Source organism: Natator depressus, chromosome 3 (assembly GCF_965152275.1).
Source record: "Natator depressus isolate rNatDep1 chromosome 3, rNatDep2.hap1, whole genome shotgun sequence".
Lineage (NCBI taxonomy): Eukaryota > Metazoa > Chordata > Testudines > Cheloniidae > Natator > Natator depressus.
In genome coordinates, this window is record NC_134236.1 from 67,337,459 (window position 1) to 67,362,852 (window position 25,394).

The 25,394-nt window shown below is 42.6% G+C and overlaps 2 protein-coding genes across 5 annotated transcripts in view; one reads left to right on the plus strand and one right to left on the minus strand.

Moving 5' to 3' along the window:
- The window catches only part of NT5E (5'-nucleotidase ecto), a 46,677-nt gene extending 43,118 nt beyond the window's left edge, over positions 1 to 3,559 (plus strand). Inside the window, exon 9 of the mRNA XM_074948063.1 lies at positions 620 to 3,559. Within this exon, the coding sequence (XP_074804164.1) occupies positions 620 to 783 (164 nt within the window). The 3' untranslated portion in view covers positions 784 to 3,559. The remainder of the gene's footprint in view (positions 1 to 619) is intronic.
- Positions 3,558 to 25,394, minus strand: part of SNX14 (sorting nexin 14) — an 80,105-nt gene continuing 58,268 nt past the window's right edge. For 3 of the 4 annotated variants that reach the window (XM_074948061.1, XM_074948062.1, XM_074948059.1), the window contains 6 exons: positions 24,101 to 24,224; positions 23,403 to 23,567; positions 22,314 to 22,409; positions 13,657 to 13,748; positions 13,389 to 13,445; positions 3,558 to 3,731 (listed from right to left, as the gene is read on the minus strand). In XM_074948061.1, the coding sequence (XP_074804162.1) occupies positions 3,693 to 3,731; positions 13,389 to 13,445; positions 13,657 to 13,748; positions 22,314 to 22,409; positions 23,403 to 23,567; positions 24,101 to 24,224 (573 nt within the window). In that variant the 3' untranslated portion in view covers positions 3,558 to 3,692. Of the gene's footprint in view, positions 3,732 to 11,491; positions 12,339 to 13,388; positions 13,446 to 13,656; positions 13,749 to 22,313; positions 22,410 to 23,402; positions 23,568 to 24,100; positions 24,225 to 25,394 lie in introns of those variants that run through there. The other variant, XM_074948060.1, reaches the window with a different exon arrangement.

Sequence of the window (25,394 nt, forward strand, 5' to 3'; positions counted from 1 at the left end):
ACTAAAGATTTAACACTGGAAAGGTACAGTGCATAACCTGTCAGCTATGCATACCTGTTACCAGCATAACAATGCACAGTGTTAGAGAATCCTTTGGAAATGGGACTCAGGATCACTGTTTGTGTAAACATGCCAGGAAACTCGATATGCCCTAGGAACCCTACAAAGATAAACCAAAGTAACTATGGCAAGGGCAATGCACTTCCCAGTAAACTTTCAGATGCCCACCTTGGACATTCTGGGAACAACTATTGTGAAAAGTTTAACTGTTCTAGCTGTCCATCCCTGTAGAACAGACATTTATAATCAGTTGTGATTTCCCAGTCCATTGATGTCCTAAACCAGTGGTTTGCAACCTTAAAAATTTTCAGATGGAGGTGTGGAACCCTTTGGAAATCTTAGACATAGTCTGTGGACCCCCAGGGGTCTGCAGACCACAGGTTAAAAACCACTGTCATAAATAATTGTGCTCTCCTGAATATGAAAATGTAGTAGAAAGCAATTCCTCCTTCAAGGGAAATTATAGTTAAAAATGAGAATCAAGAAAACAAAGTTTGAGGGTGCTATTTAACATTAATTGTAATTTCACAATATCTATGTATAACTTCTGTTTATCTAGGTGATCTCGATGTTGAAGTAGTTTCCAATTACATCTCTAGAATGGGACGTGTTTTTCCAGCAGTTGAAGGTCGAGTAAAGTTTTCTGCAGGAAATTTCATCCAAGGAAGTATTACTCTGATTGCTGGACTATTCACTGTGACATTCCTGCACTTTATTTTTTAATTCTTATTTGCGATGCTTTTAGACTGCTGCTAGAATGCCTGCTCCCCTCCCCTTTGCCTGCACCTCCCAGCACACGTTTAAACAGGTCCTAGGTCCCAGCACGCATTCAGTAATTACAGTGGAGGGGCAGCTGTACTACAGTCAAGATTGAGACGAGCTCTCTAAAACACGGCTCTTCTAAATGCTGTATTATGTGCTTGGTTACCTAGGTTGCCTTAAAATTTGGTGTGCTTTGTAGGGGTTTGAGGTAGGAATATTGACCCAAATTTGGGGTCATTTGACCAAGGGCTTCCTGAGATGTATCTCTGGGGAACAAACAAAACAAAACAGCTTTGCTGAAGGTTGACACATTCTAACAGGTTTTTTGCCCAGATCTGGCTATCAATGCTTGGCTCTGAAAAAAAGCTGTGAAGCATACTATACAGAATGATGGGACATTTTGGCAGGTAGTCTGTTTCCAAATTTGATACAGCAGGTTTAAGTGCACTTCCTTGATGTTTCTACTCTCAAACTCAAGTTCCAAAGAGCAAAGCATTAAAGGAAAAACATCCTATTCCATGGAGAAAATAATTTGTATTATATAGAAATATTTACAAGCATATCAGTGTAAAATTTTCCCTCCAACTCTTCCCATGCACACTGAAACAGTGAAAACAATCTTTTTTTTCAGTAGTGTAAGTAAATTCCCACTTATAGATGCATTACTACTTTCCTCTGTCCCCTATGCAGGGTTGAAAACTTAAATGTGACAACTGTATCCAGTTTTCAATAACACTTATCTTGGATACGTCAGTGCCCGAAATAACTGGACCAAGTTTACCACTATTATTGCATGACATCAGCTCATTTCCCCACCAGCTTTAGTTACAATTTTTAGTTACAGATATTTCAAACCCTTCCATCACCTTCCCACTAATAAAGGAACTTAATATCAAAACGTTTGCATTTCACTGTTTCTAAGAGAGGCATTTTTAAACTTCTGTTAAGGTAAAATATTAGCATAGCTACCACCTTCTTGTACGCTTAAGACATTTAGTTACAAGTTAGTTGTTACCTGTTTGTCCATCTCAGATCCAGCCTTCTCAAACAATATTTATCCTCATCCCCAAAACCTTCCAGGGTGGGTTGGAAGAGACAGCTCATATCTTTTGCTAAATATGCATAGGAACATAAGAATTAACATACTGAATGAGACCTGGGGTCCAGTTAGTCTGTCCTGTAGTCTGTGACAGTGGCCAGCACCAGATGCCACAGATGGTGCAGAACCACACAGGAAGCAAATAGGAGATAATTTGCCCCCTCTTATGGAGATTGACTATGCTTCAGTGTTTAAACCAGACATAAGCTCCTCTTAAACTAGGAGATTAAGACTGCCACATTCTTAGAAAGGTGGGTTCCCAGGAAGTTGCAGAGTTTTTGGATTTCACATACCATCTCAATAGTATTCTGTACTTATTCCTTCAACAGGTACTCTCTTTTTAGAGGCAGCAACTTCCACTTATAGATAAGAAAATGTCAGAGGCAAAGACTTCCAGCAGAATAAAAGTTAGTCTGATTTACAGATCAGTGTCTTTTAAACAGACAAAAAAAACCAACAAAAGGTTTTGTTGACCTATGGGCCAAGAAGCATCTAAACCTTGTAGATAGCTTCTGCTGTATCCTTCAAGTTATCCAGTGAGGTGGATTTGGCCAGCGGAATTAACATTTTAGCTATCTTTGTGCAAAAGGGAGGAGGGAGTAAATGGGAAGGGGATATAAAAGTTATGTGACTCAGAGGTTGACCAAGAACTCTAACAGAGTTTCAGATTTGTGTACTTGTTTTAAACTTCTTGTTAGAATACAAAGCTATCTTATTTGGTGTTGACATTTTCTGAAAGTGCTGCCCAGGAGTATCTGTGAAGAAGTATAGCATGGACATGTAATATATAACTACAAAAAATAAAACTAGTTTAAAAAGGACTTGTCAATGGGTTTACTAATATCACTCAAGCAGAGGATTGTGCTATTTTGAAGGGGGAAAAAAAGTTTAAAATGCACGTGGGGTGGGAGAAGGGAGGGTATCTCAACATGGAAAGATTCTTTAAACATATTCCATCAAGAACAGATTGGGGCTCCCACTCCAGTTTTTTAGTCCTCTAGGGAAGACTTTAGCAAGAATTCATATTTGTGATATTTCTAAAGTAAAAACAGGAAAAAAAACCCCACCAACCTAATTATTTCTGAAGTGCTTCATATTTCAACATCAGTTGCTAGATAACTGAACACTTAATGATCATTTGCTCCCCGTTCTCTACAAAATGTAAGTACTTTTCATGCTAACAAAATATGAAAGGCCAAAAACTTAATAAGCTTTGAGATAATGATTTGCTTGCAACAGATTCAATTTTTTTTCATAGAAAGTGAAGATAGACAGAGATTTAGTTTGGGGAAATTTTTAGCAATATTTTACAACCTTACTCTATCAAAGCTAAGTTTATATACAGTAGCCACCGCCCCACAAAAATCTTCCTAATTCCAGAGTTTTTCAAAATATCCTTTCAGGACAATGACCCCTTTGTTTTTAGCAGTACTCATTTAGGTTTGGTCCTCTACAGGTCTGCTTTTCAATGTACAATAAACATTACCATTTTCTCTCCTACACTGACAATTCTTTGTAAAATGAATATTTTGTCTATTAGCAATAGTTACACTTTTGAGAAGAGGGGTAACAAGTTCAAATAGTGGACAAAGTTCTTTAATTTCAATCAGTATTAAATTTGAATTAATCTTTATTAGGCAAACAGATCTTCAGAAGTTACATTTCACTGTTATTTACAAGAAAATATACAATTCAAGACTAAAATGTTTCACATCCATTAAATTAGTGCACTGCAGACATTTCCATTTGGTGTTCATCCAAGCTCCTGCTTTTACATCCAAGATGATACAGAGGTAGCTTCCTTCTGAACCTATTATAAGTAGTAATTGAGAAAAAATTTGCACTGTAATTTACTGACGTATGGAAACATATATTTACATAGAAACAATCACAATGAACAAAATATTTTAAACACATTAGAAACCATCATAATAAATATGGAGGTCCAGAAATTAAAGGATAATGTTCACAATTTCTTCCCCCCTACTGTGCCTTAGATCAGGAAATGTCCTTTCTCTGTAGTTCCTTCTGTTCCCAAACCTTAAACCAGCTTTTCTCAACATAATCCTATGATCTAGAATCCCTCATTCTGAAATAAAATCTTCAGTCTTTACCTCTCATTTCTCTTCATCCCCTGCTGTGATTTCTTCCTCCCTCTATCATCCCAGCTCACCACCCCAGGGTTTCCAGATTAGATGTACACTGTGTTTGAGACTGAGTTTATATAATGGCATTTTACTGCTCTTCTAAAAAGACAGCTCTTATATAATCTATTTATGAATGTTTATTTGGGTGTTAAATCCAGTACATCTGAAATGATTAAATGTATACTGGTAATGACAAGTCTAATCAAATAAGAATCCAAGACATCAGACATGAAGATTAATGGCTGAAAAGGAAACAGAACGGCTGGAAGAAACAAACAAAGATAGATATAAACCTGAAGCCCGGGAATTATTTCATAGCACCAGTTAAGAACTGGGTTATTTACCAAATATATAAACAAGCTATGGCTTTACAGCATAATACCTCATTTTAAACTAGGTTCAAAGGGGGCAGGTGACAAATGCCCCAAGTAGGCATAAAAAAAAGGCAACAAACAAACAGAGCTAGATGTTGCGGGAGGAGGGATACGGAAAAATGGAAAATTACAACAGGGTCAATAGGAGCAACAAGAGGAAAAAGAGCAGGGGAGTGTGCTCAACATCTTAGGATGTTGATACACAAATACAAGAATATGAGGAATAAATAGGAAGAACTAGAAGTAGTAGTACACAAGATAGATTATGATTTAATTAGCATCACTGGTAAGTCTTGGTGGGATAAACCTCATGACTGGAATATTGGTATAGAAGAGTAGAGCTTGTTCAGAAAGGACAAGCAGGGAAAAAGGGAGAAGGTGTTGCATTATATATCAAGAACATATACACTTGTTCTGAGGTCCAGAAGGAGGTCAGATGCAGACCAGCTGAAAGTTTCTAGGTAAAGATAAGTGGGGGTGAAGGGGAAACAAGAATGATGTCAAGGTAGGGGTCACTAGAGACCACCAAATCAGGCGGAGGAGGTAGATGAGGCATTTCTACAACGAACAACAGCAATATCCAGAGTCCAAGACCTGGTAATAATGGAGAACTTTAACTACCCATATATCTGTTACAAAAGTAATAGGGCAAACACAATGTCCAATAAATTCTTGAAATGTATTTGGGATAACTTGTTTCAGAAAGTGGAAGTAGTAACGAGGGGGACAGGAAGGAATTGGTTGTGAATCTGAAGGTAGAAAAACAATCCGGGTGAAAGTGACCATGAAATGACAGATGTCATCATGCTAAGGAAAGGAACGCGAGAGAGCTGCAGAATAAGGACAATGAGTTCAAAAAAAACACTCAAAAAAAAAAATCTTGGCGAACTGACAGGTAAGGGTCCCATGGGAAGAAAACTAAGGAGAAAAGGAATTCAGGAGAGCTGGCAGTTTCTCAGAGACAATATTTAAGGCACAACAGCACAATGAGAATAGCTCAATGTGAAGGAAAGACAAGAAGAACAGTAAGAAGCCAATATGGCACCATCAAGAGCTCTTTAATGATGTGAAAATCCAAAGGGAATTCTACAAAAAGTGGACACAGACAAATAGCTAAGGACAAGTACCAAATACCCACAAGAATGTAGAGAGAAAATCAAAAACTAAGGCACAAAATGAATTACATCTAGCAAGGGTCATAAAAGGCATTAGTAAACTAAGGAAATGTGATTGAGATGAAATTACTATAAGGTGGGTGCACAACTGGTTGAAAGCCCATACTCAAAGAGTAGTTATCCATGATTCATTGTCAGACTGGAAGGACATATCTCCTGGCATCCCACAGGGGTCTCTGGAGCTTATTGTTAAATTATCCAAAACCAAAGACGGACCTTTGAATGCAAGGTCAAGAATGGCCTGGCAGACCTCTGGGGGAGCCCAGAGGACTGAAACCATGAACATCTTAAAGTAACAGCTGATGCCATGGTTCGAGCTGCCAAGTCCACACCATCCAAATTGTTCTGAGGATCAGTTCTGGCAATCAACTTACCTTCTTCCATCATTATAGTGAACTCCTGCCTGCAGCTCTCTGGTAACCTCTTCTTGAATTTAATGTCTTCCCCAAGCGTGAAGTCATAGCGATTCAAGAGTGCCTGCTGGTTTGCAATCCTAAATTGCAGACTTCGCAAGGATTAATGTTTGCGACCCAGCGAGTCCAGTCTTTTTGAATCTTTGCCTTTACATGTTGATGCTTGGTGTCCTTACCTCTCCTGCTGGTTAGTAGATTCTATTACTAAGGAGCCTGGAGGAGGATGAGAAAACAAGGGCTCATATCCTTTAGAATGGTTGTAGTACCTCCTCTTGGCCCATTTTGTTGTGGGAGATATGGGGATCTACTCAAGTGCCTTAACTGGCTTCATAATTGCTTCATGAATCGCAGCGCCATTTTAGAAAGGGCCATTCGTAACAGAATGTCCACTAACTTGTGAGAGCTCTCACAGACCTCCTGTGCCTGAATGTCAAGAACAAGAGACTACCCTTCTCAGTAGATCTTGATGAGCCTCATGGTCCTTTGGTGGTGCTTAAACCTGCCACCTTTACAGCCTTGTCTGGTGATGAAGAGGAGGACACAACAGGATGCTGAGGTAGTGGCTGCTCTGAGTCTTATGGTGGAGAAGCCACCCAAGTGACTTCTGGATGCTCTCAGTACCGGGTACTAGAGAATGTTGTCTGTGGTGCCAATTCTTTTGGTGCACCCTTGAGGAAACCAAACAAGGCAGGTTAATAGAAGTCCTAGCAGGTGGGGGGGATTCCCCACAGCATCCAGAATGGCCACAGATATGGGCCTAGGACTCATGCTTGACTGGGCCATTGCCCCTGAGGAGGCAGCCAGTGCAGTAATTACTGTGACATCCATGGTCCCCAGTTCTCTGAGAACTAGCTGGGACACAAGAATGCACCCCCAAGTCTGACAAAGAAGAGTCTGAGCCCTCAGAAAATGGAGGAGCACAGCCAGTCAGAACTGGGGATAGGTAGCCAGAATCCAGGGATGGCAGTACCAAAGATCTCATTGCTGGCTTGCCTCTCAACTGCACTGGCTTTTGTGGAAGTATGGGCTGTAGTGGTACCGCATGCTCCTGATGTGGTGACTGGAAGCCTTTCTGTACCACTGGGGATATTGGCACTGAAAGGCTAAGCAGGTCTTCATATGCCTCTGGAGTGGTTGGTAGTGGTAATGATTCCTGACACAAGGATTTTTCACAGGTCAGCCTTGATGGACCTGACCAGGTTCCAGAGGCAGTGATCCCTTCTTTCTGGTCAATGAGTGCTCTAGGAAATGCCTCTCCTCCGAGTCTTTTCTAGAGCTTCTGCCTCTAGCTGGCTATGGTACTGGTGAACTTGACTGAGGCACCCAGCCAGAGGAGGGTGTCTGCGTCTTCTGCAGCACCACAAAGATCGAAGAGCTGCAGAATCTCTGGTGGGGCACTCTGCATCGAAGCTGCATTCCTAATGGATTCCTAATGCGATGACTCCAATGGAGTGGAGAGTATATTTATAAAATCTGCAGAAGACACAAAGCTGGGAGGGTTTGCAAGCACTTTGAAGACCAGAATTAGAATTCAAAACAACCTTAAATTGGAGAACTTGTCTGAAATCAACAAGATGAAATGCAATAAAGACAAGTGCACTTAGGATGGAAAAAAATCAAATGCACAACTACAAAATGGGGAAAGCTGGCTATATGGTAGTACTGCTGAAAAGGATCTTAGGGTTGTGGTGCATCACAGATTGAATATGAGCCAACAATGTGATACAGGTGCAAAAAAGGCTAATATTCTGGGACATATATGACAGGGGAGTTGTATGTAAAACAAAGGAGTTAACTGTCTCACTCTGCTAGGCACTGGTGAGGCCTCAGCTGAAGTACTGTTTCCGGTTCTGAGTGTCACACTTGAGAAAGATGTAGACAAATTGGAGAGAGTCTAGTGGAGAGCAACTAAAATGATAAAAGGTTTGGAAAATCTGACATGTGCACAAAGGGTAAATAAACTGGCATATTCAGTTTTGAGAAAATACAACTGAGGAGGGGGACCTGATCACAGTCTTCAAATGTGTTAAGGGCTGTTGTAAAGAGGACAGTGATCAATTGTTTTCTATCTCCACTGAAAGTAGGACAATGACTAATTGACTTAATTTTCAGCAAGGGAGAGTCAAGTTAGCTATTAGAAAGTTTTCCTGCATAGAGAGTCAAACATTGGAATAAGCTTACAAGAAAGGTTGTGGAATTCCTGTCATTGGAGGTTTTTATGAACAAATTAGACAAACACCTGTCAGTGATGGTCTAGGTATACTTGGCAGAGAGCGCGGGGCTAGATAACCTCTCGGGGTCCCTTCCAGCCCTACATTTCTATAATTGTACAATTCTATGATCTTCAATGGGATATTTCAAAAATAAACGTCCTCATTTAGGTCTTTTGAACAAGCAATGCTGCCTCAAAATGCAGATTTGTTCCCAAAATCCCAAGCAGCTGCTGAGGGAGAAGCATAAACACTTGATTTATTTTTTAAAAAATAGCTGACTTCTCCCCTGAGTCCCAAGATGTGTCTAGTATGTGAGTGCGACACGCTATACCTAGGGGGAATGCCCTGTAACCCCCATATTCCTCATTTATATACAATTGTGATCTTGCATTTAAAGCATGGATCTTGCATTTAAAGGTATCAAGGAAAAGGTTATGATCTGCTGAAAGCCATTGTTCTATATAAATCAGGGCTGTCAATCACAGATAACTCACACAATTAACTCAAAAAAATTAATCGCAATTAATTGCAGTTTTATTTGCACTGTTAAACAATAGAATACCAATTGAAATTTATTAAATATTTTTGGATGTTTTCTACATTTTCAAATTTATCGATTTCAATTACAACACAGAATACAAATTATAAAATGTTCACTTTATATTACAAATATTTGCACTGTAAAAATGAGAAACAAAAGAATAGTATTTTTCAATTCACCTCATACAAGCACTGTAGTACAATCTCTTTATTGTGAAAGTGCAACTTACAAATGTAGATTTTTCTTACATAACTGCACTCAAAAACAAAACAATGTAAAACTTCAGAGCCTACAAGTCCACTCAGTCCTACTTCTTGTTCAGCCAATTGCTAAGAGAAACAAGTCTGTTTGCATTTACAGGAGATAATGCTGCCTGCTTCTTATTTACAGTGTCACCTGAAAGTGAGAACAGACGTTTGCATGGCACTTTGGTAGTTGGCATTGCAAGGTATTTACATGCCAGATATGCTAAACATTTGTATGCCCCTTCATGCTTCAGCCACCATTCCAGAGGTCAAGCTTCCATGTAGATGATACTCGTTAAAAAAATAATGTATTAAATAATTTGTGACTGAACACCTTGGGGGAGAATTGTATGTCTCCTTTTCTGTTTTACCCGCATTTTGACATATATTTCATGTTATAGCAGTCTTGGATGATGACCCAGCATGTTAATTTTAAGAAAACACTTTATCTGTGTGATTCATGAGTGGCTCTGGGAGCATTCATACAATCTAGCTGGGTGTGGGGCTCCACATGTAGTTGTGTTGAGTGATCACAGCTCCTGGAGGGGTTTGCTGCTTGTCACTAGCAAAGCATTGTGAGAGACTGCCCCGGCTGGAGAGTTAAGGGGGCACGGTGGTCCCACAGTCGCAGGCTGCACCCCAGGGATCCCGTCACAGTGAGTGTTCTGTAACAACAATGCTCCAAAAGCTAGGTTCAGCCTCTCTTTAAATATTGATGGGAGGAGCTCTCATTTTGTGTGTTCTTGCTCAGAATCTGAATATATTTTTAGTTTTAATACAATTCCTCAACTGGATAAAAAGAAAGCCAACGTTAAACAGGGACCATTCTGTAGGTAACTGGTTGTAACTCACTAATTTTTATAATGAACATAAATCTCAGAAGTCTTAAAGTAACTCTGGCCAGACCAGACACTTGAGTCAAGACTTCTGCCAAAAAAAAAAAAAAAAAACCAGTTAACTAATAACTAAGCAAAAACCGGACTGTAATTTCAGGGCTCCCCGCCTCCCCCTCATTTATTGGAGGGAAAGAAGAAGAGATTCCCTTCAAGGCTCTTTCAAAAAGGGTAGCGGGAAGGGCATTTTTAGGAGGGAGACTATATATGAAAATTTCAGCTACCAAATCAATGGGAATTAGACAGATAGATTGGAGGAATGGGGGTGAAATCAAAATGTAATCCCCAACCTAGAATCAAGCGACTATCACCTATTTTATTCTCCCCTGTTTTCTTGGTACTTTGGGACTCCAGATCTTATCCCTCATCCTGTGCCATGTTTTCCACCCCTCATATACCAGTTGTCTTTCTTCTGCCAGTCTCTCTTCTGCTGCCATCCCCCAACCCTGATCCCAGTCCTGTTATCTCCACTAGAATGCTTTTGCCTCCTAGGAGGAAAGGCCCCCTTCACACATGCCAAAGAGGGAGTAGCTGAATTTGTCAAGTGGAGGCCTCATCTCTGCCCTTTTTCAGCCACTGAAGTCCAAGAAAGAGACCTAGACCCTCTCAGCTTCCACCAAGTAGGGAGGGGAAAAGAGCATCAAGCTTCCAGAGCTAGGGCCATAGCTCTTTAGTCAATTAGGCCAATGGCTGTAGCAAGGAGTAGTTTCAAAGCTCCTTCTGCCCAGCTACGTGGCTGAAACATTAGGCAAAAGCAAAGTCAATCTTGCCTGAGTTAAAGGAATTGTGATGATGGCTTTAGGGTGCAAATCCTTGTGATCACAGCCCGTTTATAGCCCAGATTTTAATTAAGCCTTTTGACTTTCTTTGATTTAGAGAAGAAACTCAATTTGAGTAATGTACCATAAACACAAACAGAAGGCTTGGTGTTCTTCCTGTACATCATCATCATAGCTAATTGCTTTAAAACAACCACCAAGACCTGGCGTTATCACTTATCTCCACGTATCAAATAGTTCCTTCGGCAGTGGAAGATACTGATAGAGAGCACTGCATCAGACTGTGTTCAAGTGGTTGTCTAGGCCAGTGGTTCTCAACATATTTATCACTATGGGCCACATATGTGGTCCACAATATGTTACATGGCCCACAGGTTGAGAACCGTAGCGCCCCCCTGCAAAACCTCCCACAGTCCCCTATGCCCAGTGCCCCCCACCCAGAGATCCCTCCACAGAGCGGGGCCAGGAGTGGAGCCCTGGGTGTGGAGCTGGGCAGCTGGGACCCAGACCCCACCACGCGAGGCTGACCGGGCAGCCAGGACCACAGGCCTGGGGCCAGGAGCAGAGCCCCACTAAAACCTAGGGGTGCTGCAGTACCCCAGCAAACCTCTAGTTCCCACACCTATACTGCCCAGCACCCCAACCCCCTCTGTGCTCAGAGCCCCCCCATAGACCCACTCTCCCACACCCTGCCCCCTGCAGCACTCACCTGCCCCCTGCTGGCAGGAGCGCTCCAGTAGGACTGCCAGATGCTGTCTCCCCCGAGCCAACCCCACCCTCTGCCAGACTGGAGTGGCAAATTTTGAATTTTAAGCAGACAGCTGGGCCGCAGCTGTGTGCCAATTGGCCCACAAGTGGCCCGCAGGTTGAAAGCCACTGGACTAGGCTCTCCACATTCACATTTGGGGTCATTTATCAAATTCCACTTGGTCATAGTGTCACAAGGCTTTACCACCCTAGCTCTCACGTGATTTAGAGCAACCAGTTCGAGGTGTCTGGTGGGAGTTGTTCTGAAGGTTCTCTGGAATCACTGGCATTTCTCTCCTTCCACAATGGTATTCTGAAGTACGGGATATTCAGAGGCAAATATCTTTCTGGACTTCAGCCTCTTGGACGGTGGAATGTGTCCATACAATGCGTGTCTTGGATCATGCATCTGTTTTAGTGTCCTTTTTACTGAAGGCATCCCACCTCACTGATGGTGGTGCAATCCCAAAAGGCAGTATAGTGACAGTGTGGGGGTCAGTTTCAAAGTCCCTGTGATGATCCTACAGGATTGACTGAGGTCAGTATCAATTGCGTGTGCATGGATGGAGCATGACCATACTGGTGCACAATACCCGCAATTGAGTAACACAAGGAGTGACTTGTTGCTTGGAGTGTTTGGGGGTGAACTCCTCATTTTGTACTGGTCAATTTCTGGAGTACATAATTCCCAGAGTTCATTTTCTTTTTCAACTTCTTGATAGGTTCTTTGTACATCCACATGCAGTCTAGCATGACTGCAGATTATACAATTCAACTTGTCCTGTAAGATTTTTAAAAACTTGAACCATTTTTTCTAACCTTCATTTTGAAGTCTTCAGTTGAGGGATTGGTTAATGTTACTGGTGATATAGCGTTAAGTACCAGGACACCTACAGAAATATTTCAGTGCATTAGAGTAGCAACCTGATAGTCTTGGGCCATAAAGCTACTTCTCTTTTCCCTTTACTTATTTCCACTGCCCTCGATTTGAAATCACTAGAATGCATAAATACAAGAGGAATTAAATACGAGTCGAGGCACAAAGCAGTTTCAACTAAGTAAGTTAGGTCTCTCTTTCGTGAAAGAAAGTAATATAGATGGCCTCCATTTCAACCTCCATTAACAACTTATATTTACCAAGAAAAACTGAAATATTAATTTGGCTCCAACGACAGGGTATTATTTTTGTGTTAAGTGCTAAAACTGTGCTTGGCATTATGCAAACTCTACGATGCAGCTCCCGTGCTGCGGTGCTTACAATCTCAGTTGTTAAGATGCAAGTTATATATTTTAAATAAAATATCAAAGTTACTTGGCTAACAAAAAACTCATTATGCAATTCTCTTTCAAAAAGTTTGACATACACAGTAGATACAAACACATCACACCCCTCCAGATTACTATACACTATATAAATAGTGCTTAGCCCTTATACAGTACTTTTTAGCCATGTGATTACTCTCTCCTTTATCTGGACACTGAGAATTCCAGAAAGCAATAACCAAAATTAGGTACAACAAAATACACATTTGATGGGAAAAATGCTGAACCTCCATCAGAATGCAACAAGCAGGATAAATTTTCCAAAGGCAGCATCTGCTGAAATTTGACAGTCAATAATGACAAGGCATACGGGAATACCCCGCTGGCTACCCTGCACAGTTCCATTGGCACCTCTACATCTAGCACAACTTACAGGCCTCATGAGAAAAATTTTAATCAGCAAAAATTAAGAAGTTTGGCCTTGGAAGATCCGAAGGCATCTTTCAACCTAACAAAATACAGACTCCTCAATGAAGTTAACCTTTCGATGGGTAATGATAACAGTAACTGTTGAGATTTGTCTATCTGCTTGTGATTAATATAGTGGAGGAGTTTAAAGTGACTAAGATTAGAGGAGATCTATTCTGCAGCACTTATATGGGTTTGTCATCACATACCTTATTGAGCTCTGGGAACAGTTCTTGTATCCCAATATCCAGCAGAACATAAGTCAACTAAAAAAAAACAGAAAAAGTAGCTGTTGTAAAAGGGTCACGGTCAGTTCTAATGACAACCCTTTAAAACAACTATATTGCTCTTCATTTTTAATAATTAAAAGAGAATTTGCATTTACCTGGGATACACAAAAGATCACTGAAAGCCTTTATGAAACACTGCACCAAGCGGTAAGGTTTCTCATGTAATTGTTTTCAGAATTAAAAGTACCTGCTTGTTAAGCACTGGCTGCTGCATTCCATCAAACAGAAGTCTGATGCCTTCATACTTGGCGTCTTCTCCAATGCATTTGCCTATCAAATCTAGACCAGATACCAACACATACCAATCACAAAAAGCCATTACAAATTAGTTATGTGCTATAGTAAAGCATGGCTAGACCAAAATTCAGTAGATCATATCCTCAGCACTTCCAATAGCTCTAAACTTGTATGCTATGACTTTACCTTTCAAATGAATTTGTTTTTATAACCACTTAAGTCAAAAATCTTTCTGAACCCTTTTTTACTTTTTGATTATACTATTTTAGCTAAGAATTAGCCACAGGGTGTACTAAATGAATTTCAAGAGGTACAAGTGGAAGCTTATGTCTTCAAGTTCTTAATATGAGATAAATTATACCTTTGTTAGCCAACCCACTGCAGCGATATACACATATCTTTTCACTTGTAGTTTTACTTTCAATGGCATAGAACTAAGTCACTGCCAGATTTTAGGTGAAAAATACACAACCTGAGTTTACTGCCCTAATCCTTTGTGTAATAAAACATAAATTCCTTATCTATACATGGAGGTTCTTTGAGATGTGATTTCTAGCAAATAGATCCATTAGTCCATGCCTGAGCAGTTACTCCCCTTCATGCTCTGTACTGAGGGTATAAGGAGAGATGTTGTGATAAATGAAGGGGGGAGCTCCCTTTTTTGGGCACCTAGCCAGATAGTTAGCTATAAAGTCCCTCTTGGTGGCTGCTTGCTTCACCTGTAAAGGGTTAAAAAGTCCCCAGGTAAAGAAAAGGGAGTGGGTACGTGACCAAAAAAGCCAATGGGAAGGCTAGAACTTTTTAAAAGGGGAAAAGTTTTCCCTTTGACTCTCTGTTGTTCTCTCTGGGCTGGAGACAGGGGTATCTGGAATGCTGTGTAAAGTTTGGACCAGGTATGAAAATTCATCGTCCATACCTAGAAGAATTCACTGGGACAAGGAATGTTTAGATAAAAGAAATAACCCTAATTGCATCTATTTTCTCTAAGGCTTGTGGACTACTCTGTGCTAACCCCAGATGCTTTTGTTTGCTTGTAACCTTTAAGCTGAACCCCCAAGAAAGCTATTTTGGGTGCTTAATTTTTGGAATTGCTCTTTTAAAATCTAGCTAAAGCCTAAGTTCCAGATATATTTTCTTTTTTGCTTTTAATAAAATTTACTTTTCTTAAGAACCTGATTGGTTTTGTGTCTTAAAAGGTCTGTGCATGCATTTTTCCATTAGCTGGTGGCAACAAATAGGTTTCCCTTTTGTTTGTTTCTCGGCTTCCCTGAGGAAGGGGTGGAAAAGCCAAGGGGCCTCAGGGAAAACTTCCCAAGTAAGTTTTTCCAGGATTTGCAAGAGACAGTTTTCACTTGGGGGGTGGCAGCATTTACCAAGCCAAGGTCAAAAAAAAGCTGTAACCTTGGGGGTTTAATACAAGCCTGGAGTGGCAAGTATTAATTTTTAAAATCCTTGTGGGACCCCACCTTCTGCACTCGGAGTGCTAGAGTGGGGAATCAGCCTTCACAGGTGTGGACCAATGTCTCTCCAGTTCTTTCTCTTACTGAAAATCAAATAGGATCCAAAGCAGAAAGTAAGGAGGAAGGGGTGTGGAATACAGATAGAGACCATACTTCTCGAAGAACCTCAGGCTACAGGTAAGTAACTTTCATTTCTTTGAGCGCTGGTCCCTATGTGTATTTGACATGTGGATGATGGGTAAGCAGTATTCAAACAGGACAGGAGGTATCAGGATACAGTTACTACAGAGGTCTATAATACAGCTGTCCCAACAGCTGCATTTGCAGAATAGGCCTGGACTAAGGTGTAATGTTTCAGGTATGAATAGAAGTAGCATTTCCCCAAATGCTTTGCAGCAGGGGGCACCAAAGCCGGCATGCTTCAAAAAGAAACTTCACAGGCTCCAGGACCGCATCAATAATAGGGAGGGTCATTCTCCCAGGAGCAGATGGCTGCAGGATATCCAACAATTTATGGACATTCTCCTGCAGGGAGAATGCCCAGGAAAAAAGCCATACACTGCAAAATGTCATGGTAGACCCTGAAGTCCTCAGGCACCGAAGGAAAGGAAGAGCCGAGCATCGTTGAATCATCTGAGGATGATGAAGAGGCAGTTAACTGCACCAGGACTGGATCCTGTTCTTGGACAGGTGGTCCTGGATGGAACAACTCTGGAGGCTCCACAATGGGAAGGCTCACTGGTGCCTGAACCTGTGGGAAGTCAACGTCCCTCACCACAGACATGCCTAGTGATCTCGCCTTGGAGCGAGATGTGGAGTGCGACCACCATGACTGAGGAGCGCCCCGCGAATTCTATGGAGGCCACTGGGCATAATGAGAGGGCATTAGTGGCCAGTAGGTGCAGGGCATGGGGTCCTATCCCAACTGCCACATAAGTGCCAATCCCAGTACCCACAATACTCCATGAATGGTTCCCAATGTGGGCTACGTGATGGCGAATGGAAGGAGGAAAATCCCAACCTTGACACCAAGTCATCTCGGGTTTCCAGGGATAAAAACAGAGCCAGCCCTGAGGGTGTGAGCTAATCGTCTGATTAATCCATCTCCCAAAACCAGGGAGGGACTGACACTGATGGTAGAAATTGCACCGCCGACACCAAGTACGCCTCCATTGTTTCTGGTGCTCCAAGTGGCATCGGCCCTGAAGTCAGCAGCAGTTCTCATACATCTGACAATGCCGAAGTGGAGGGTGAGGAGTGCTACCATGGTAACATTGGTGGTGTAAGATGGTGCATGAAACCTGGAGGGTCTTGACTGGTCTTATGCGATCTCTGCCTCGGTGCACTTGATGGGAAGCAGCTCCTGCATCTCTTCAGATAGTCACCAGCTCCAGAGTGCAAACTGGCAGCACTCTCAGAACCTGACCTCAGTGTCAAAGCAGGCTGCATGGACCCTTTGAGCAGGTGCTGCTTTAGGCAAAGGCCCCATGCCACCTAAGTCCATTTTGTGAACAATCTGCAAATCAAACACCATTCTTTGACGTGAGCCTCACCCAAGCACAGCAAGCACCATGTGTGGAGATTGTTGTTAGGGGTAACACTAGGGAAGTACTAACTAAATCTAACACAAACTACCACTAAGGGTACTAACTATATACAACAGGGTAAGACCATAAAGAGAGAGATTGGGAGGTTAAGAACCACACAGAGCTCCAACTCCAGCCACAGGTGGTAAGAAGCAGCTGTGGGGGTTTGAGGCAGCACTGCCTCATATAGCCAGGGGAGGCACTATGAGCATGAGGCATGAGTGCTGCCTCCTATGGGTACCACTAGGCAAAATTCTCTGGCTCCAGTGCTCTGAGCAGTGCACTCACCTAAGTGGAATACATGGCTGCATCTACTCAAAGAACTGCTTCAGGTTGCCACCTTACAAATTTCCAGCATAGATACTTCTCAGAGAGATAATATTGAGGTTGCCTATGCTGTAATGGAATGGGCCCGCACCCCATCTGGCAGTGCATTATACGCCAGCTGATAAAGAATGATATAGCCAGAGACCCACTTAGAGAGTCTCTGGGCAGATGCTTGTCCCCTTGATAGTTCCACTAGAGTGACAAATAGTGTAGGCCTTTTCATAATTGGTTAGTTCTTTGCAGATCAGAAGGGCTTTAGCATTCTATGTCGAGAAAGAGAGTAATCGTCTCATTGGTTGCATGAGATTTTGGAAAGAATACTGATTTATTGATTATTTAAGATAAGTTGATTTATGTGAAGTTTGGAAATTACCTTAGGGAAGAATTTTGGGTAGATGCAAAGAGAAACTCTCTCATTATGAAATGTGGAATAGGGCAAGACAGCTATGAGTGCTCCCAGCTCATTCACTCTTCTAGCAGATGTGATGGTGACTAGGAAAGTGACCTTCATGGACAGGCAGGACATGGAACACATGGCCAGTGGTTCAAAGGATGGTCTGGTAAGTACTGAGAGGTCAAGATTGATGTCCCATAGCAGCGATGGTTTCACCACCAGTGGGAAGGTCCTAATGAGACCTTATTGTTGATAAGTAAAAACAGAACCGCCTTTCACGAGAGGATGGAAGGCATTGACTGCTGCTAGGTGGACTTGCAGTGAGCTAATGGAAAGTCCCAATGTCTTGAGGGTGAGTAGGTAGTCTAAAATAGCAGGTATTCCTGTTGATTTGGGGGATAATTAGTTCTGTTGTCTCGAGGTAGAGAAACATCTCCATTTAACTAAATAGCATTTTCTGACAGTCTTTTCTGCTTTGATTGAGGTTATCTTGAACAGCCTCCAAACACAAACATTCTAGGTCTGTTGCCCATCCAAATACCAAACCATGGAGGTGAAGAGGGTCCAGGCTGAGATGTCTGATCTTGTATTCTCCTGAGTTAACAGATCCAGGAAGGGGTTGAAGCTGATGGGAGAACAGGAGGACATTTGTAAACAGCAAACAGAAATATCTGAGCCAGTTGGATGTGATGAGCATGGCTTGAGCTTTCTTGTGACAAATCTTTTGCAGAACCTGTGGGGAGGAAAGGTGTACCTCAGGTGGTCTGTCCAGGATAGAGCATTATTGCCCCCGGAGACCTGACCAAGTGCTGCTCTGGAGCAGTCTAGGTTGAACTTCTTGTTCATCCGGGAGGTGAACAGGTCCCAAGATGATGTTCTCCACTGGGTGAAGATTTTGTTCAGAAGAGAATCGTGTATCTCACATCTGTGGTATGTGGGAAAGTGTCCACTGAGACTGTCTGCCAGAGAGTTCTGCGCACCTGGTGGGTATGTTGCCAAGAGCATGATGTGGTTCCCAATGCACTAATTCCATAATTGACTGCCTCTATACAGAGAGGAAGATATTTCGCTCCACCTTGTTTGCTTATATAGAAGATCATCGCCACATTATTGGACATTATCTGAATATGATGGAACCATGTAAGTTGAGAAATGCATTGCAGGATAGGCAGACTGCCCTTAATTCTAAGAGACCAAGTCTGTATTTTCTCTGTTTACGCAGGTTCCCAAGGGTGGCAGAAGACAGAGTAAGGATATGGTTACTGACTGGGTGTCCTGACCAATCTGCCAGTTATGACCTAATGGTCCAGGTAGGGGAAGCTGGTATAGCTGCTTTGTCTCATCTGGACTGCCACCACTGAGATGACTTTAGTGAGGACCCTGGGTTCCAGTGCCAGCCTGAATAGCAGTAGTCTGAACTTGTAGTGCTCTTGTCCTACCAGAAATCTGAAGAACCTTCTGTGGGCCAGATGAATGTCATTGTGAAAGTAAGACTCTTCATGCTGAGAGCCACAAACCATGTGCTCTTCTCCGGGGGGGGGGGGGGGGGGGACGACTTACTGATGCCAGATTGACCATGTGGAATTTTGATTTGCAAATAAAGAAATTTAACTGACATAGGTTGAGAATGGGTCTCCATTCTCCTTTTTTCTGGGGAACTATGATATATAGGGAGTAAAATCCTTTGTCTTGATGTTAAGGTGGCACTCATTCTAGTAGAGTGTCTACCTCCCGAGAGAGGATTTCCTTGTGAGAGTAGTCCCTGAGGAGGGGCCAGGAAGAGAAACTTGATAATGCAGCCAGAGTGGATGATCTCGAATACCCACTTGTCTGTTGTTATTGCCCTCCAGTTGTGGACGAAAGGGGCCAGGTGGCAGTTGTGGGGGGAGGGGAGTAGTAGGAAATTGCATCAACAAGGGTACACAGTTCTCGAGCATCCTGTCAAAAGTAACTCCTGGTTGGTGGGTGAGGTAGAGCGGCTGCAGCTGAGGTGGAGGATGTGTGCAGCTGGGTCTTTGTACTCCCTCCTCTTTCCACGACGGTTTGTAAGGGAACTGGTGGTAGAACAGCTGAGGGAGAGCTCTTGGCTTATATTCCTGTTTGTGGTATTTTCTCTTTGGAGCCAGGATATAAATGCCCAGGGGGTGGAGGATTGTCCTGGAGTCTTTTAGCAAGTGTAAAAACTTGTTAGTCTTTTCATTGAAGAGATCAGACTCAAAAGGCAAGTCTTCAATATTGTTCTGGACATCCCTGGGGAACCCCCAGGAGTGGAGCCAAGATTCACCCCTCATAATTATTGCTTTAGCTATAACTCTAGATATGGTATCTGCTTCATGAGGGCTTGGAATTGCACCATGTTCTCCTGAGGGAGTTTGTCTTTGAATTCCAAGAATTTGGAGTAATTTGTGAAATCTATTTTGCTAACAGGGCCTGGTAGTTAGCAATTCTAAACTCAGGGCTGGTGGATTCAAATACCTTCCTCCCTAGAAGGTCAAGGTGTTTAGCTCCTTTGTCTGCAGGGGGTGCCTTGGTGTTTTCTAGCCTGGATTTCACTGTGGCAACAGAGACAATATGTGGCTACCATTAGAGAGTTGGGACCAGAGTGAATAAACAGAAACTGCACCTTTAGCGGGTATAAAATATTGCCTTTCAGACCTTTTTTGGGGTGGCGGGGGGTGAGGGGGGCGCACAGGAAACAAGAGTATGCCAAACTGCCTTGGATGATTCCATAATGGCCTCATTTATTGGGAGAGCCATCCAGCTTGGGCATGAGAGCTGCAAGATATCCAAGAGCCAATGCTGTATAACATGGATTGCTTTAAGAGGAATCTGGCACTTAGCCACCACCCTCTGCAAGACCTCTGGTATTGCCTCTGATCATCAAGCAGAGATGGTGAAGATGGGGCAACTGCCTCATCAGGTGAAGAGGATGAAATACCTATTGGTACCTGTGGATCTGGATTGATTTCCTCCTCTGCATACTCCAAAAGAGCCAGCTGGTGTCAGCTAGGAGGAGGGAGATGGTGCAGTGGGATTCATGTTCAGATCTGGAGTGCCTAGCATAGGAATCCTGTGGTGCCCAATAGGGCCAATATGAAGAGTCAACAAGCTGTGGGGGGTGGGGGGGGGAGGAGACGACTGCAATGCATCGGGTACCATCAGTCCCCTAGGTTGTCATATCTGGGTGGAGGATGGGTCCAAGACCTCCTAGAGTCTCTGTCCAAGCTAGCCTCCCTGTGGGTCAGGAACATCAGATTCTGATGACGAGAAGGCAGGTTCTGGTTCCACTAGCGATACCGGTGGATGAATGTGCCAACTTATGAATGGGAGTATCCACTTCTCTTCAAAGGGGTTTCTTCCTCTGGTGTCAAAATGTCCTTCAGGAGGGCTGGACTCAAAAGGACAGGAGATTGAGGGTAGGGTGAAAATATCGGTTTCAGTCCATCCCAGGGCATGAGGTGTCCCTGTGATCAGGACTGACTGATCCAGCGCGTCCAATGTCACGGCAGTCAACGGATCCTTCTGGGAGCAAGTTACTACTGCGGAAGAAGAGTTCAACCTGGAGTTCTCAGTTGGTGTCAATAGGTGCTGATCTTTTGTATAGCTGTAGCCACAGCTGGTACCAATAGATCCTTTCTCCTATACACCTTACCCTCATGGTTGGAAGGCTGAGGTGGACCTAAGTCTTTAGGACCCATACATTAGGACTCACCTGACTGGACAGTCAGGAAAGGATCCTTTTTTGTAGGAGCAGATCTGTCTTTGTGTTCATGAGAGCGCCCCAAGGCATTGATTCCTTGGGCTCAACAGCTCTGGCATCTGCTCCTGAATGCTTGCTCGGAGGGGCACCACTCTTAGACTGAGGCCAGTGAACCAGGGGATCTCCTTGGCCTGGATCCTACTGGGTCTCATGGCCTTTTCCAAGGGATACTTCCTCAGTCAAAGTTCTCATGCCACATGGGTCTGGAGAGAGAAGGAGGGTCAGATGCTGCAGCTGGCAGAAACATGAGCCTCGCCAAGGCAGTAAAGGGAGCAATGGTGCTCACTGTTGACTGAGAACAAGCAGGGTCAGAAGACAGTTCTTAAACCTCAGGATTCTGGGCACAGTACTTCTCCCCAGGAAGACGATCCCTGAGGCAGGGGAAACTAAACTATACTAACTAAACTATATACAATTATATTTCCAGGTTTTTGAGTGACAATGCAAACATAGCTTTGGACACAGAGGATTCCAACTCAGGCCATGCACCGGTGTAAGGAGGAACTGGCATCAGTTTACATAACCCCATATATCCTTGATATGGAGCACAAGGGGAACAAGTATTCAGGCGCAGACCAATGGATTCTACTTGCTAGAAATCTCCAGGATCAGGCGCCTGGAGCTCATGCATACCCATGTGCAGAACACACAGAGATCAGCACTCAAAGAACAACTTCAAATTACATTTGCAATGAATTATTATTGGATGACCTCTAATCACTGGATTTTTTTCCTAATTTATATAGGGAAAGTACAGCTCAGATGAGATTCTTCTTCAGGTTTTCACTGCTCAAGATCAGTGTCAGTCTTTCAACTGGTTCAGATCCCATGCTCCTCCTGACCTGCACAGTGTCATTATTGAACCATTACACCAAAGGCCTAGGGGTGCAAGTAACCCTCGTTAAAACTATGGAAGTTTGAACATGAAAGTCTCATTAAGCAGCAGCATTTTAGGCAACTCTTTAAAACCTCAGACAGATAACTACTTTATGGATTGGAAAGCTAGCATTATTATATTATATTTGGGCTAGGTGCTTGACTGAAGGATTAAAAAGCTTATATAAGTCATAAATGTGGAACCTGGAATGTATCTCATCATTTCTTCAAAGGTCTGCTTTGCTCGTTTCTGTTTATCTTGAAGTGAGCGAGGTTCAGTATTCTCACAAAACACAGCATCTGTAGCAACCAAAAGAACAAAAATGGCATTTAGGAGTTGGTTCAGTAAAGTCATACATAGTGTTTTGCCAACTCATTCCTTGTGTTAAGCTGTTTTTAAAGAGCATCACAATTCTGCAGCAGCACAGAATTCTGGCTAAATTCCACTGTAGGTTAATTATATGCTGCTTAACTATAATTCCCCCTGTACTTATAACTGTATAAAGATATTCTTCACATTATGTCAAACAGCCCTGCAGTACTGATGGGGCCTATTGCAAAGGCCATATTTACTACAGAGGACTAAAAATATTTACAACATTCATGAGCAGCTACCACTTTTGGTTTCAGTCACTTAAAGCTTCCTCGCTTTAGTTTCATTCATTCACAATAACTCTTCGGAAGCTGTAATTTTCATAACTGGCCTCCACCCAAGTTATTTTCCTAAATATGCCAATTTTGTTCAGTCTATGGTCAATTAGTACTTGTTAGCTAGCAACTGTGGGCTTCATTTTCTCTGCCTTCCCGCCACCCTTATAAAAAAAAGGGAAACAATTAAAAAACCTAGCATTAATTTCCCCCCAAAAAAGATTAAAATATAACATACGCTTTAGGAATTTCCTACACTCAATATATATACTGCATCATTAGCTCCACCATGTTGATCATTAGTCTTTTAGTCTTCTTTTCCTTGTTCACTATAAGCCTTTGTGGATTATTGTTCACAATACTTAATTAATTCTATAATAAAATATCAAGGATGTGCAACAAAACCAAACTAACACTGTGCAGAAACTAACTTTTGGAATCTCTTGACTCATTTATGTTGCGCAAGTGTTCTTTTTCACATGTTGCACTATATAGTTTGCAAAGCACTTTGGGTTGCTCACAAAAAAGGGTGCTACAAGTATAAAACTAAGTCATCAATATCTTATAAATAAGTACCACTGCAGTTTAAACATGTACAAGAAGCACATGATAAAAGAAGAAGTATTTGCATGACTTTTCACTAACCTCTCAAGAGTGTTATCAGTGATACCAAGCGGTGCTCCTGAAATAGCTGTTCTAATTTGTACTGTAGATAGTAGTCTGTGTACATCTCCAAAGTGTTTTTGAAGAGAATTCTTCCCCCCATCAAGAGGTGGTGCAGCCAGTCAGGAACACGGAAAACAACTCTACCTGCAAAGTTATTATTACACATATGAAGAAGGCTCCCATCATCATGGTACCTTGCTTTATTTCTTAAAAAGTGTGCACACTGATATTTCCAAAAAAAAGAGATAGCTAACTTCATGCAACGTGACCTCATTCCCCCCAACCTACAGCAGATCCTTTAGCTTTTAAATCTGTTCGTGTTACATTTACTACAAAAATACCAAGTGTTGGTATTATTTATTTAAATTAGAGTGGCCACAGGAAGACATGGTCTACACCTCAAGCAGCTTTACACTCTAAATACAAAACCTAAGTGTGTAGGGGAGAGGAGGGGAAGGGATACAACATGCAAGCAGAGCAATCAGAGTGATACTGCTACATTTGTGACACCCTAATAGCAAGAACTTTAAAAACAGGATAGTGTCCCTAACTGGCATGTTCCTTGTTATAACAAACTGTAAACTTTAGACAAACTTTTCAAACAGCACTCTAAACACCCTGAATTTTTGCACCTCTGTTATACTTCATACCAAGTACAAAGAGAAATAATTTCTTACCAACATACATTAAGTAGTCATAGACTCCTTCTACCGTTATCATCTCTATAAAGTAGTTCTGATTTTGTCTTCTCTCTGTATTCTCAGAGCGGTTTGCATTGTTCTTGAACAGATCATTGAAAAGCTAAAATAGAAACATTACATCTTGAAAAACAAACAAATTAAAGAAAACTAGAGCAGTGGTTCCCAAACTTGTTCCTCCGCTTGTGCAGGGAAAAACCGGCGCGGCCTGCCAGGGGCTGTTTACCTGCCGCGTCCGCAGGTTCAGCCGATCGCGGCTCCGAGTGGCCGCGGTTCGCTGCTCCAGGCCAACGGGAGCTCCTGGAAGTGGCGCCGGCCGAGGGACGTATTGGCCGTTGCTTCCAGCAGCTCCCGTTGGCCTGGAGCAGCAAACCGCGGCCTCTGGGAGTCACGATTGGCCGAACCTGCGCACGCGGCAGGTAAACAAACCAGCGCGGCCCGCCAGGGGCTTTCCCTGCACAAGCGACGGAACAAGTTTGGGAACCACTTAACTAGAGTAAAAACAATCAGTACTAAAAAGTTCAGACTGGTCAAGATTTTCAATGGAAAAGACTTTGAACTGTTTTTCAATGGAAAATTTGATTTCAACGATGAAATTTTTCAGAGAAGATGTTTGCTTTCCAAAGAAAATTTCAATATTTTGTTGAATGTTGTAATGGGGTATACTGGCCCTTTAAGAGTAGAGTGGGCCAGAAGACTCCATTCCAGGGAGATGGAACAAACAAAGGCCCAGGAAATGGCCTGATAATGGACAATAGGAAGCAGTCCTGGGTAATTTGGAGTTGTCCTGGGGTTTCCCCACCATCCACTGTTCCTTTACGGGCTGGAGATCAGGAGCTCTGTAACACAGGGTGAGGCTGTGTTCCCCTCTCTTCCAGCCAATCAGGAGGAGCTCTTTCGAGGAGGGCAGTATATAAACTGCATTCTCCCTCAGAACTGAGGAGACACTGGCAAGAGAAGGAAGCCAAAGCCAGAAAGCTAAACTCTAGGGAAAGCTATGAAAAGGTGACCCTCTGAAGAGCAGGCTGTAGCAAAGGAAGATCTCTGCCATCCATGCAGAAGAGCCAGAGATAAGTGTGAATCTTTGGATTACAGTAATGGACTTTTTGTGGTCATTAAGCCAGCCCCAAGTGGAGGACGGTAGGACTTCTAAGAAAGGCTGCGGGGAGTCTGTAAGGGGCCCCAACAAGGAAGAATGGAGGGAGGCTGCTGCAAAGGGCACTGTGGCCACAAGGGACCACTCATTAAGCAGCAGACCTGTTACAAATGCCCC